General features: G+C 41.2%; 1 protein-coding gene across 3 annotated transcripts in view; it reads left to right on the top strand.

Annotated features, from left to right (window-relative positions):
• UTP4 (UTP4 small subunit processome component) overlaps positions 1-14,493 on the top strand; it is a 36,691-nt gene that overhangs the window by 165 nt on the left and 22,033 nt on the right. For 2 of the 3 annotated variants that reach the window (XM_044255841.1, XM_044255840.1), the window contains exons 2-6: positions 1,088-1,248; positions 4,461-4,652; positions 5,717-5,801; positions 7,855-7,944; positions 11,753-11,964. In XM_044255841.1, the coding sequence (XP_044111776.1) occupies positions 1,090-1,248; positions 4,461-4,652; positions 5,717-5,801; positions 7,855-7,944; positions 11,753-11,964 (738 nt within the window). In that variant the 5' untranslated portion in view covers positions 1,088-1,089. The remainder of the gene's footprint in view (positions 1-1,087; positions 1,249-4,460; positions 4,653-5,716; positions 5,802-7,854; positions 7,945-11,752; positions 11,965-14,493) is intronic. The other variant, XM_044255842.1, reaches the window with a different exon arrangement.

Genomic DNA, 14,493 nt, shown 5'->3' with positions numbered 1-14,493 from the left:
GCTCGCAGTTCCCCCTGTGCGGAGGCCTGATGGAGGATACTCCGTAGATTTCCAGAGAGGGAAGGGGCGGCGGAGTTGTAGCGCGCGCTTCCGACGCCCTTTTAGCCGGGCCGGGCCGGGCCAAACGAGTCTGCTCTGCCCGCGGCTTCCTAACCTTGAAGGAAGAGTGAGGGCCGAACCATAGTCGGCCCCTGTCTTCGTCGTATGTGTGTGTTTGCGGTGTCGGAGAGGGGATAGTTGACAGATGCCAGACTAAGTCCCGTTGCTTCCTTTCCTTGAGGGGTTCTTGGTTCTGCCTGCCCCGTCAGCCTCACTTCACTACTTAAGCTTGAGTCTGTAATTTGAAAACGTGTTGTAAAGTTAGGGAGAAGTGTTCGCTAAAATGCGGATGCCTAGTCCTCCTCCCCCACCCCCTTTCTCCCCCAACCAAGAGATTGGAACTCCGGAGCTGTGGAGTGGGACCCAGAATCCTGCATTTAAAAAAAAAAAAAAATTTTTTTTTTCCAGTTGATTTTGATGGAGTTCTGCGGCCCGGATATCGAGAGACTTAGTTAGGCTGTCAATATTTCTTGCTTCTTGAGAATGTTAATGGTGTTTACTCTCCTCTTCACACCCCACCCCGCCAAGAAACCTCACAAACAAAAGAAAAAGGAGTATCTTAGTTTCCGTGCCCAAAACTGGTCAGCACGATGTGCCTCCCTTCCTTTACGTGTGCACTCCCAATTAGAGAACGAGATTATTTTCAGTTTTATGTCACTCCTCTTTCCCAGAGTACTTTCTTCAGGTAATTGGCAGGATTGTTAAGAGTCTGGAACATGCTCTATATGTTGTGGATCTTTTAATTTTTAGCTGAAGCATCCTGTGCTTCTGGGGATGGTTTCATAGATTCTTGTGTGGGGTGTGAAAACATCGTTGTTTAGCTATTTAGAAGTGAACCTCAGTGAGATACAGTTGGACTCTTCCATCCAGCACGGTGATAACAATAAATAATACATGTGAGATGCTGCTGTTAACACTAAGAAGAAACAATACATGTGACTTACTGCTGTTAACATTTAACAATAATGACTCTTTCCCCCCCCCACAGGAATGGGTGAATTTAAGGTCCATCGAGTACGTTTCTTTAATTATATTCCATCAGGGATCCGCTGCGTGGCTTACAATAACCAGTCAAACAGATTGGCTGTTTCTCGAACAGATGGCACTGTGGAAATTTATAACTTGTCAGCAAACTACTTTCAGGAGAAAGTAAGTCATTTGGAAGCCTGATTCGGTGTTGCTGAGTTAATTTTCTTAAGTTCAGTTCTACATCTCATGTCTTTTGTATTCAAAGAGATCAAAAGAAAGTGACTCTCTCTGGAGTTGTTTAGAACTATGTAACTTGTGTAGTTAATATGCAGTCTCTTGTCTAAGCTCAAAGTTTTGAGCTGTGTAATGTCAGAAAGATACTATCTAGGGGTTGTGGTGGCTCACTGTCATCTGGAAACTGAGATTTGCTGGATCTTTTGGGCACAACAAAAAAGGAAGCTGTTGGGGTGCCTGGGTGGCTCAGTCGGTTAAGTGCCTGCTTTTGGCTCAGGTCATGATCCCAGAGTCCTGGGATCAAGCCCCACATCGGGCTCTGTGCTCAGCAGGAAGCTTGCTTCTTCCTCCCACTTCCCCTGCTTGTGTTCCCTCTTGCTAGCTGTCTTTCTGTCTGTGTCAAATAAATTAATAAAATCTTTTTAAAAATAAAAACAAAAAACCCGGGGGGAAGCTGTTAGGACCATTGCTTTATATCTGTCTCTGCACCACTGCAACTTTGATAAGGTGGCATTTTCTGCTGGTGTTGTCAGTACCCATTTCATTGTCAATTCAGAAAAAAACACGAGACATCTTAGTATCAAACTTTCTGGTGACTTGATGGTAGGAAGATTGATTTCTAAGTTCATCTGTCTGAGAGAATGTAGACCTAATTGCCTACATGTGGGATTATAGAGGAAAATACTGTTTGGGTGTATGCAGAGGGCTGTTAGAGCAGCATATTTTTCAAAGGCACTGATTACTGATTTCGGGTGCAACAATATAATTCATTTCACATTTATTGTGTTATGCATCCTAGGCACTGAGTGGATGCCTGTGAACGGATAGATAGATGAATTCAGTGCCCAGCAGCCTAGTACTTGGAATTTAGACATTCTGCAATTGTTTCTAAATGAGTGAGTGGCAAGTATTAGGCATTATGACAAGTGTCAGAGGCCCTACCTTGAAGGAGCTCAATGTCCAGTGGAGGAAATATGAGTATAGTTTCCAAACAGTAGGTAAATTTTATGGTAAAGCTAAGCACACACATAGAATCTTAGTGGAGCATTGCCTTACTCTGATGATGTGGGTTTAGGAGTCCTGAAAAGGGATGACTTAATGGAGTTGACCCTGGAAGAACCAAAAAAGTTAAAAAATTGGTCATCATTGCAAATAGGCCGGATTCTATACTATGAAAAATGTGCTATTAGCTACTTGCTTGTTGCACTCTGGATATTTCTTGTCATTATTATGATTAAAATTATATAATAGTTCACATGTTTGTTTAATGTTTTTCTTCCCCACTAAACTTCAAATTGAGACTATGTCACTGGTATTGATATCTGTATTCCCATCATTTAGTAAGGGCCTAGTACAGAGCCACTCCTGAGTTAATACTCGTTTAAAGAATATTTCAGTCATTCTTTACTGAGTGTCTCTTATTTTTTTTTTAACTCTTCTTTTTTCAGCAGTAATTAATTCATTCTAATCTTCTGCTTTCTCCATAGTCTCTTCCCAACTATTGTTAACAATAGTGAGGAAAAATTGTACCTTTCATGCTGAGCAGATTTAAGAATAAAATGCCTTGATATGTATGAAAACTTTTTTTTTTTTTAAAGATTTTATTTATTGGGGCGCCTGGGTGGCTTAGTGGCTTAAAGCCTCTTCCTTCGGCTCAGGTCATGATCCCAGGTCCTGGGATCGAGCCCCACATCGGGCTCTCTGCTCTGCAGGGAGCCTGCTTCCTCCCCTCCCTCTCTCTGCCTCCCTCTCTGCCTACTTGTGATGTTTTTCTGTCTGTCAAATAAATAAAATCTTTCAAAAAAAAAAAAAAGATTTTATTTATTTAGAGGCGCCTGGGTGCTCAGTGGGTTAGGCCTCTGCCTTCCGCTCAGGTCATGATCTTGGGGTCCTGGGATCGAGCCCCACGTCCGGCTCTCTGCTTGGCAGGGACCCTGCTTCCCCCTCTCTCATTTGATAGAGAGAGAAAGATCACAGGTAGGTAGAGAGGCAAGCAGAAGGAGAGGGGGATGCAGGCTCCCTGGTCGAGCAGAGAGCCCAATGCCGGGCTTGATCCCAGGACCCCAAGACCATGACCTGAGCCCAAGGCAGAGGCCTAACCCACTGAGCCACCCAGGCACCCCAACTCTGAAAACTCTTTTAAGTGTTAAGAAAACACTTAGAAATCCGAGACTTGAATGAAACACTGGATTGAGCTACATTGTTTATAATTTTTAAATTTTTTATTTTAAAAGTTTATTCCTTTTTTTTTTTTTTTTAATTTAGTAATCTCTACATCCTCCCAAAGTGGGGCTCAAATTCACGACCTTGAAATCAAGAGTCTCATGCTCTTCTGACTGAGCCAGGCAGGTGCCCTCATTTTTTATTTTCAAAAAATTTTAGGGGTGCCTGAGTGCCTGTATGCCTTTGGCTCAGGTCGTGATCCCAGGGTGCTGGGATCGAACCCCACATTGGGCTCCCTGCTCAGCGGGAAGCCTGCTTCTCTCTTTCCTACTCCCCCTGCTTGTGTTCCCTTTCTCGTTTTCTCTCTCTCTCTCTGTTAAATAAATAAAATCTTAAAAAAAAATTTTTAATGGTAGAATTGACACTAGAAACAGCATGAATTTAAAGTATGTACATTGGGGCGCCTGGGTTGCTCAGTTGGTTAAGCATCTGCCTTGGCCGAGGTTGCTATCCTAAAGTCCCAGGATGGAGCCCCTCATTGGGCTCCCTGCTCAGTAGAGGAGTCCGCTTTTCCCTCTCCCTCTACTCCCCCAGCTCATCCTCTCTTTCCCTGTCTCTCTGAAATAATTAAAATCTTAAAAAAAAAAATTATATACATTGATAACTTTGACATACATAAACCTTTGAAACCATCACCCAGTCAAGATAGTTACATATATTTTTTAATTGGATATGTCAAATAGAGTTGTATACAAACTTTATTTTACTGGAAAGATTTTGCAGAAAAATTCTTAGAGAAACAAAACCAACTGTATAGGTAAATAAAATTTGAATCTAAAAACAAAATCTTAATTAATATGATCTTCTGATAGAATAAGACCCCACACTAGTTATTTCTAGAGAAGTGTTTTAATTACTACCTTGTTGCCTATGACTACTCAGTGCTGCTAGCTGATTAATTCATGGTGGGTTGACAAGTTATGATGTTTCTGTAGTTTTTTCCAGGTCATGAGTCTCGGGCTACAGAAGCTCTGTGTTGGGCAAAAGGACAGCGACTCTTTAGTGCTGGACTCAATGGAGAAATTATCGAGTATGATTTGCAGGCATTAAACATCAAGTATGCCATGGATGCCTTTGGAGGACCCATTTGGAGCATGGCTGTCAGTCCCCATGGTTCTCAGCTTTTGGTCAGTAAGCAAGTATTGGTAATTTTAAACATTTTATTTCTCAGTAATCTCTGTGACCCAGCCTGGGGCTTGAATTCACAGCCCTGAAATCAAGAGTCCCACACTTAACTGACTGAGCCAGCCAAGTGCCCCCAACTGTTAGTAATTTTAAGCAAGATTTCTCTTGTGCTTACTTAAAGTTTCCTCTCTGTGTTCACAGGAGGGTAAAGTTAAATCATATTATGATGTGTAGCAACTCGAATCTGATGTAGATTCCAGCAGCCCCAATAAAAGATTGGAGCTGATACTGAGAGTTAAAAATCACTTGTCCTTTTGCATCCTTTCTGCTGCTACTTTGGACCTCGTTTATTCATTTATGAAATGAAAGGCTTAGTTTGGTTCAGCATTTCTCAAACTGTAGTTGGAATTGGGAGCTGTGGAGATTGGTTTTTGTTGTCTTGTGCCTTATGTTTTATTGTATATATCATTTGAGAATATGGCATGTTAATGTGAGATCCCTCTGTAGATTCACAACACACTAGTGTCTGTTAAGAGTTCTGGGAGGTCCTTCCACAAGTTAACTTTCGGAACTATGTTTTGCCACAGTGTTTCTCAAAAATTGAGTGCAGACTGAGAAGACATGCCCCCCCACTGTTGTTACTGTTATTAAAACGTGTGCTTCTAGCTATTTCATTTTCTGGGATAAGTCTGTGATTCTTGTTTGATTTGCACTGATTTATAAAATATCTTGATGTGTCTCTATTTAAGTTGTATAGTTAATGGGTCTTTTATTTAGGCCATGGGTCTCTAGAAGATATGTGCTGTGAAAATCCTACTTCTTTTCCATTTTCTCTATAGGAATTGGGTCACTGATTAGTCTGTTTTCTAGCTAGGACGTGAAGGCTGCCAGGAATACACTATCAGTTTCTTGGTACCAATAAGTTTTTTCTTCTCTCACATAGTATTTTTCTCTTTCACAGCAAGTGACAGCTTTAGGGAAGGAATTTTTATATTTATATTTAGTTTATATTTATATTTTAGACAAAATGCTTGTCTTCTCTCTTTTCTATTTCTCTCTCTAATAGGTTGGCTGTGAAGATGGATCTGTGAAGCTCTTTCAAATCACTCCAGACAAAATCCAGTTTGAAAGAAATTTTGATCGGCAGAAAAGTAAGGGTCATTTTTGGTGGGGCAGTGAGTGGCCTTAAGAAGTTAGGTTTCTGTGCTGCTGAGGATAGGCTGTTTTCCCATGCATCCAAGTAATATTTTATCCATATGCTGACTTATCTGAATATAGGATATGTGCTCAAAGCTGTCCTTCACGCAGGCTTTCTTTATCCTGTAGCACAGTTATGATCACCTGCTTTAGTATTACAGAAAACTAGAGATCCAAAATAGGAAAGCTAGTGTTTTGTTTAAGTCACTTGGTTAATTCTCACTTATTTTCATTTTGAAATTTTAATGTTGTACATAAAAGTCTTAAAACTGGAATTTTTAAACAGTTATCTATGTTCCACTTAGACCAGTTGACACTGACTTCTAGGGCAGGGGTTGGCAAACTTTTTCTGTAAAGATAGCAGGTAGTAAGTATTTTAGGTTTTGCCTTCCATATACTCTCGTCAAGTCTCATTCCATAAAAGTAGCCGTAGATAGTAGTTAAACAAATAGGTATGGCTCTGCTTTGGTAAAACTTATTTATGAAAATGATTAGTGGGCCTCATTTGGCGGTTGGACCATAGCTTGCTGAACCTTCTAGAGAATAGTACCCGTCTTATGTATTCTGTGTCCATTAGTAATATTGATTATCTGCTAGTCTGATTCCTTCTGTTTTGTTTTATTTATTTATTTATGAAGATTTTATTTTTAAGTAGTCTCCACACCTATCATGGGGCTCAAACCCACAGCCTCAAGGTCAGGAGTCACATGCTCTACCAACTGAGCCAGCCAGGTATGGGTGTTCCCTCCTTTTTTTTTTTTTTTTAAGATTTACTTATTAAAGCTCATGAGCAGAGGGAAGGGCAGAAGAAAAGAGAGAATCTCAAGCAGACTTCCTGCTGATCAGGGAGCCTGACATATGGCTTGATCTCACAAACCCAAGATCATGACCTGAGCCAAAAATTAAGAGACTGACACAACCAACTAAGCCACCCAGGTGCCCCTTGGGTCTTTTTTTTTTTTTTTTTTACTTTAAATATTTTATTTATTTATTTGATAGATCACAAGTAGGCAGAGAGAGAGGAAGAAGCAGGCTCCCTGCTGAGCAGAGAGCCCGATGCAGGGCTTGATCCCAGGACGCCAGGACCTCGACCCAAGCCGAAGGCAGAGGCTTTAACCCACTGAGCCACCCAGGCACCCCTCTTTTTTAATTACAAAAATGATATAATGCTTATTCACAATTTGTGTGTTTAGCCAAGTGTGAAAGAGAAAATAAGTATCTCTTCTGTTCCATAAGCAGTAGTAGATTTTGGAAGTATTGGATTACTCCCAAGGATTTTGGAAGTAATCTTTTTTTTTTTTTTAAGATTTTATTTATTCACTTGGCACAAAGAGAGAGATCACAAGTAGGCGGAGAGGCAGGCAGAGAGAGAGAGAGAGAGGAGGAAGCAGGCTCCCCACTGAGCAGAGAGTCCGATGCGGGGCTTGATCCCAGGACCCTGGGATCATGACCTGAGCTGAAGGCAGAGGCTTTAACCACTGAGCCACCCAGGCGCCCCTGGAAGTAATCTTGTATATTTGTATGAACAACTACATGGGAGTGCTTGTGTTTGTTTTTTCACTTGGTGTAGCACAGATATCCTTCCATGTCAATCATGCCAGTCTGCATGGCATTCCATTTTATTGTGTTCCATAATTTATTTAACCAAACTCCCTATAATCAGGGCAGCAATGCATATTCCAGTATACATATTTCTGAACACTCCTGCAAGTGTTTCTCCTTGATTAATTTCCAGTGCAATTGCTGAGCCAAATATGCACCTTTAAATTTTATTTCAACCATTTCTACATTGTTAAAGTATTATTCTTCATATACTTTGTTATGGTTCCAAGGTAGAGTTGTTCCTCATCTATTAAACATTATAAAACGTTCTTAAAAGGAGTGCAGTAGATGAGAGCTAAGATTGTAGAACTCTAGCCCTATAGATAGTGGTCAAAGGAGAACTCAGGTACCTTTTACTGTATATTTATGTGTATACCCCTTTCTTTTTCTTGTACAACTCCTAAGGTCGCATCCTGAGTCTCGGCTGGCATCCCTCTGGTACCCACGTTGCAGCTGGCTCCATAGACTACATTAGTGTGTTTGATGTCAAATCAGGTGACTGTTTTTTTAAGTTCGTTTGGGTTTTGGGTCTTGTTTTCAGATTTGCATTGGTGGTTTCCAAAACCTTAAGCCTTTGTGCTTTCAGTGACCTTTAGGGCCTAACATCTCATTAACCTTGTGAGATGTTAGCCATGAATTTCTCGCCTTTCTTGGATTGCTACTGCTGGTTTTGGGGGAATTCTGGTTATTCCATGGGATATGTATGTTTTATCTACTAAGAATTCACCCTTGAGCAATGACTTTTACTACAAATGACCAGTTAGAATACCTATTTATATATACCAGATCTTGGTAAAAGTAGATGCCTGTCTTTGAGGAACATAAGATCTTAGTGGCATAATTGGTAAGGCATGAGATCAGAAAGGCAGAGAACCATATACTTTCTTAATTCTTGGCCTGCAGAATTGGCTTATGGAATACTTCAGTGATGAGTTCAGCTTGTTAGGTGGGCCCATCTGTATGCCCATCCAAAGATGGGAAGTAAAAACAGGTCAGGTTTGTCTCATTTTTCTTTTTCCTCCATGTTTAAACAAATTTTTTATTGTTACCTATTATACATGCATAGTCAAAGGACTCCTGTTGGGTTGTTAGAAAGAAGCAGGAGACCCCCAGTATTCCTTCACTCACTCCTCAAAGACAACCATCTATAACTTATAGCTAATTTCTCTGATGTTTCTCGTGTGTATATATATATATATATACACACACATATATATATACACATACACGCATATGTATGTATATATGTTATCGGTCTTACTGATTCATCCTCAGATTTTTCCAGTTGTATAAATTAGGTTCAGATAGATCTGATTTTCTTTCTACCACTTTTATCTTGAATGATTCTCTCCCCAGAGTCTTCTGACCTCCAGTCTAGTGTACCAGTTTCTGGTCCTGCTGTACCTCTAGGTCTTGAACCCTGATTTCTGTCATTCCGTGGACCTTCTTTGCTTCTCTCTCAGGTAGAATCCCCTGTTCCATTCAGTTTCCTGGTTTATTCCTTTGTTTGGTAGATCATGAGAAGGGGTTCATGAGAAAGAATTCTAGATCAGAAATTATTTTTCCTTAGAACTTCAATATCGAGTATTATTATAAAATCTGATGCCATTCTGGAAAATCTTTTGTATAGGTTTTTTGGTTTGTTTTTCCAAGGAGCTTTTAGGATCTTACTTACTGTTCTGAAACGTAATAATTAGGTTTCTTGATGTGTGGATCCATTAATATCAATTGTATTAGATACTTGGTGGATTATTTTATTGTTTTAAAGATTTTGTTTATTTATTTGACAGGCAGAGATCACAAGTAGGCAGAGAGAGAAGAGGACCCAGGCCCCCCGTTGAGCAGAGAGCCTGACACAGGGCTCAATCTCAGGACCCCGGGGTCATACCCGAGCCGAAGGCAGAGGCCTTAACCCACTGAGCCACCCAGGTGCCCCATTGGTAGATTATTTTAATAAAAAAACCCAGTTTTCAATTCTTGGAGAAATTTTTTTTTCTTTTTTTAAGATTTTATTTATTTATTTGACAACACAAAGAGGGGGAGCATCAGTCTCCCCACTGAGTAAGGAGCTGACGTGGGGCTAGATCCCAGGACCTTGGGATCATGACCCGAGCCAAAGGCAGATACTTTATCGACTAAGCCACCCGGATGCTTCCCCTGCCTCAACTTTTTAAAAGATTTATTTACTTTTTTTAGAGAGACAGGGAGCGATGGGAGGGCCAGAGGGAGAAAGAGTCCTAAGTTGACTCTTGAGCTGGATGCAGAGTCTAATACAGGGCTCAATCCCAGGACCTGAGACAAAACCAAGAGTTAGATGCTTAACCAACTGCACCATCTAGGTGCCCCTCAGCTCTGGAGAAAATTCTTAAATTTTTTGGTAAAGGAGTTTCTCCATTTTCTCTTTCTGAAATTTTACTATTTGGATGTTGGCTCTTTAATATTCTTGTCTTTTTTCCCCCTTCTTATTTTTCATATCTTTGACTTTTTATTCTGCTTCCTGGTAGTTTATCTTTTCCTTATTTATTTAGATTTTATTATTATTTTTAAATATTTTATTTATTTATTTGAGAGCGAGAGCGTGAGTGAGAGAGCATGAACAAGAGAGCACCCCCAGAGGGGGCAGCAGAGGGAGAGGGAGAAGCAGACTCCCCACTGAGCAGGGAGCCCGATGTGGGGCTCAGCCCCAGGACCCCAGGATCATGACCTGAGCTGAAGGCAGCCCCTTAACTGGCTGAGCCACTCAGCCTCACGGAATGAGGGCCACTCGGGTGCCGCTAGTTTTTTTTTTTTTTTTTAAAGCAATTGCTGCACTCATTGTGGGGCTTGAACTCAAAACCTTCAGGATCGAGATCAAAAGTCACATGTTCCACCCCACCGACTCAGCACGCTAGGCATCCCTTGTCTTTATCTGTAAATCCCGTTAACTGAGCTTTTCAGTTCTGCCATTTTCAGAGTTCTTGTTTGTTTCCTGAGGGTTCTTTTTTATAGCATTCTTTGTTTCATTGTATACAGACTTTTCTTTCTGAGGTTATTCAGGATATTTGTCAGGTATTCTTCACTCTGGCTGTTTTCTCCCTGGTATTTATTTTTTTCTGGTAGTCTCCGTGGCCTCTGCCTTTCATATTTAGGCTTTGCTCACGTGTCTCTGATCACCTTCCTTTCCACATGAGTAGAGCTGATTGCTCATGGGCTTCACTGAAGGATGATTTGGCTGGAGTCTTATTTTGGGGAACCTCCAAAGACATTGGCTTTTTTGATCTTTTTTCTTGGTCTGGTCATATTTCCCAAAAATTTCCTGGTGATAGTTAGCTTGGTCATCAGCGTTCTGAGAAGAAAACTGGTGTTGTCAATGTTCAGTTAATAAATTTTCACTTTATCTATTTTCCATATAGTAATCCCACTCTCAGTTGTGCCTGATCTCTCTCTGGAGAATGAATCTCCATTCTTACTTGAGGTGAAGTTTGGGAGTTGCTTGGCTTTTCAGTTAGCAGATAGTTACCTGAAAGATCTCTAAGTGGTTTGTTTTTTTTTTTTAAAGAGTTTGTTTATTTACTTTAGAGAGAGAGCATGAGAGGGTAGAGGGTCAGAGGGACAAGCAGACTCCCTGCTGAGCAGGGAGCCCGATGAGGGACTCGATCCCAGGACTCTAGGATCATGACCTGAGCTAAAGACAGTCAATTAAGCACCTGAGCCGAAGACCGTCAGTTAACCACCTGAGCCACCCAGGCGCCCCAGATCTATAAGTTTCTTAAACATAGTTTCAACCAATTTCTCTTTTTAGTTCCATTTTCACTAATTTTTCCAGTTTTCAGGGTCACCACAGTTCCTGAGTCTTTTGAGGATTTCATGGTATAGATCAAGTGGCTTCTTGGTTTTACCACTCTTGACTTGAGACCTAGTTTCAGGGCTCTGGTATGTCCGTTACTACTGTTTCCTTTTTCATTCCCAACATTTTGTCAACTGTTGTCTTCTCTCCCTTTTTTCTGGGGTTTTAGAAAAGAGCCAAGTGTAATACACATTGCTTTTAGGCAGTTTTAAGTGAAGTCCCAAATGTCTCCTTTCAGTTGCACCTCTTCCCCCTGCCAGTTTCAGTCTCCAACCACCCCTCTCCCTTCTCCCCCACAGTCTTTAGGTAACCATTTTTGTGTTCCCAGACTGAGTTCACCATAACTACTATTTAGTGGTTGTTTAAATAGCACTGGTCTGTGCTAAGGCAGCTAACTTAATAGATGCCTACCATAGGTGGGTTTTGCAGACAAAAGAAGTAAGTACTATTCAAATTTGGGCTTTTCTTATTTTTCAGGGAGCACTGTTCATAAGATGCTGGTGGATAGGCAGTATATGGGTGTGTCTAAGCGGAAGTGTATCATATGGGGCGTGGCCTTCTTGTCTGATGGAACTGTCATAAGTGTGGACTCTGCTGGGAAGGTGCAGTTCTGGGACTCAGCTACTGGGACGCTTGTGAAGAACCATCTCATTGCAAATGCTGATGTGCAGTCCATTGCGGTATCTGATGTGAGTATGGTCCCTGTTTGGAGCCGTTCCTCTACAGCCTGGGGGATGAACAGAGAGGGCTGCATCAGTGATGTGGCACGAAGTTCCCTAATCCTCAGTGTTTTATGGAGGAAGATGAGTTTAGAAAAATGCATCTGAAACCCACATAATTTCTTTGAACCCTCTTATTCTCCTAACAACTAGTTAGAGGATATCCTCTAGAATATTAGCAGAGAAGTTTTCTTCAGATACTCCCCCACCCCCAGTAAATCCAGTCTGATTTAGATAGGCCACAAGTACCCTAGAAGAATTTTGAGAAGTGCTGTTTTTCACTCTTTATGTAACTCTTCTGCTGCCTATCTTAGGAAATTAGGAAATAATTTTATAGTAATTTTGAAAAAAGTAAATTTCTCCTTTTTTCAGGACTCCTTTAGCAGACTTGTGTTGAAAAAGTGTGCCTCTTCCATTTTGGTAACATGAATTCTTAGTTAGAAACCTTGGGGTGTTTCAGCACTGGGGCATGGAAAGTGACTTTGAGATTTGCTCACTAGATCCTTTATTCTTAGTCATCTTAGTTTGAGACTTGTTTGCTCTCTTAAGTGTGGATATACAATCTAGTGTAGAGATCAGTCATGCTTGCTTTTCTTGCTTATAAGTTGTTTCTATCCCACTTAACAGGTTTTCCATGAGAACAGTTTGATGGGTATTAAAGTCTTGTGAAACATTTAGATGTCCCATGTAACTATAATGAAGAATAAGTTGAAGGGCGCCTGGGTGGCTCAGTGGGTTGAGCCGCTGCCTTCGGCTCGGGTCATGATCTCAGGGTCCTGGGATCGAGTCCCGCATCGGGCTCTCTGCTCAGCAGGAAGCCTGCTTCCCTCTCTCTCTCTCTGCCTGCCTGCCTCTCTGTCTACTTGTAATCTCTCTCTGTCAAATAAATAAAATCTTTAAAAAAAAAAAAAAGAATAAGTTGAAATAAGTAGGAGAAATTTTCCCTTTTTTTTTTTTAAAGATGTTATTTATTTATTAGCACGAACTGGGGAGGGACAGAGGGGGAGGGAGAGAGGAAGAAGCAGACTCCCCACTGAGTGCAGGGCCCGATACAAGACCAGTTCCAGGACCCCAAGGTCATGACCTGAGCCAAAGTCAGTAGCCTAACCAACTTAGCCACATAGACACCCCAAGAAATTTTCCTTTTAATATAGAGTTTTTAAAAAGAGAGGTGGGTGCCTGAGTGGCTTAGTTGGTTAAGTGTCTGCCTTTGTTCAGGTCATGATCTCAGGGTCCTGGGATCAAGCCCTGCATTGGGCTCCCTGCTCAACTGGGAGCCTGCTTCTCTCTCCCTCTGCCTGCCACTCCCCCTGCTTGTTCTCTCTCTCTCTCAAATAAATAAAATCTTTAAAAAGAAAAAAAAAGGAAGAGGCAGATTTTGTAGTGTTTGCAGCATTTGTAGATACTTATATGTTTAATAGTTTCTATGTATTGTAGTTTTGGTAGTATATGTATTTACAGTATCTGAAAAGATTAAAAATGCTAATGGTAATTTTTAGAGAGGAAAGTTGTAGGGAGCAGGCAGGGGGCAGGCTTAATTTGTGCTCTGTGCTCTTTTATACTGTCTGGTCTTTCTTTACCATGTGCTTGTAATTACGATATTGTATTGCATCTTAGATACAAATGGTTGTAGGACATGCCATAGTTTTGTTATCATGGGAAAGAAGAAACCATACCAATTAAACTATGACAGTGCTTTTTTTAAATGTATAAGTTATATTTTATAAGTATGTAATACAAACTATTATAGTATAAACTGGAAGTACGTTTTTTATTTTATTTTAATTTTTAAAGATTTTATTTATTGGGATGCCTGGGTAGCTCAGTCATTTAAGCATCTGCCTCGCGCTCAGGTCATGATCCCAGGGTCCTGGGATTGAGTCCTGCATTGGGTTCCCTGCTCAAAGGGGAGCCTGCTTCTCCCTCTACCTCTGCTTCCCATTTATGCTCTGTCTCTGACAAATAAGTAAATAAGATCTTAAAAAAAAAAAAAGATTTATTTATTTGAGACAGAGTGAGAGCATGAGAGAGAGACAGAGCATGAGCTGGGGGAGGGGCAGAGGAAGAGGGAGAAGCAGACTCCTCACTGAACAGGGAGCCCAGTTTGAGGCTCAGTCCCAGGACCCTGGGATCATGACATGAACCGAAGGCAGACTTAACCGACTGAGCCACTCAGGCGCCTCTACAATGTTTTTCTTTTAAAGATTTTATTTATTTGACAGAGAGGGAACACAGGCAGAGGGAATGGGGGAGGGAGAAGCAGGCTTTCCGCCAAGCAGGGATCCTGATGCAGGGCTCAATCCCAGGACCCTGGGATCATGACCGGAGCTGAAGGCAAACGCTTAACAACTTAGCCACCCAGGTGCCCCTACAATGTTTTTGTTTTTGTTTGTTTTTCATTTTTTAATTTATTTGAGAGAGAGAACACGAGACGGGTGAAGGTCAGAGGTAGAAGCGGGGAGAGCCGGGTGCCCGATGGTGGACTCTATCCTGGAACCC

Source organism: Neovison vison, chromosome 7 (genome assembly GCF_020171115.1).
Source record: "Neovison vison isolate M4711 chromosome 7, ASM_NN_V1, whole genome shotgun sequence".
Lineage (NCBI taxonomy): Eukaryota > Metazoa > Chordata > Mammalia > Carnivora > Mustelidae > Neogale > Neogale vison.
The sequence above is the reverse complement of the archived record's forward strand: the minus strand, read 5'-3'. Positions and strand labels throughout refer to the sequence as shown.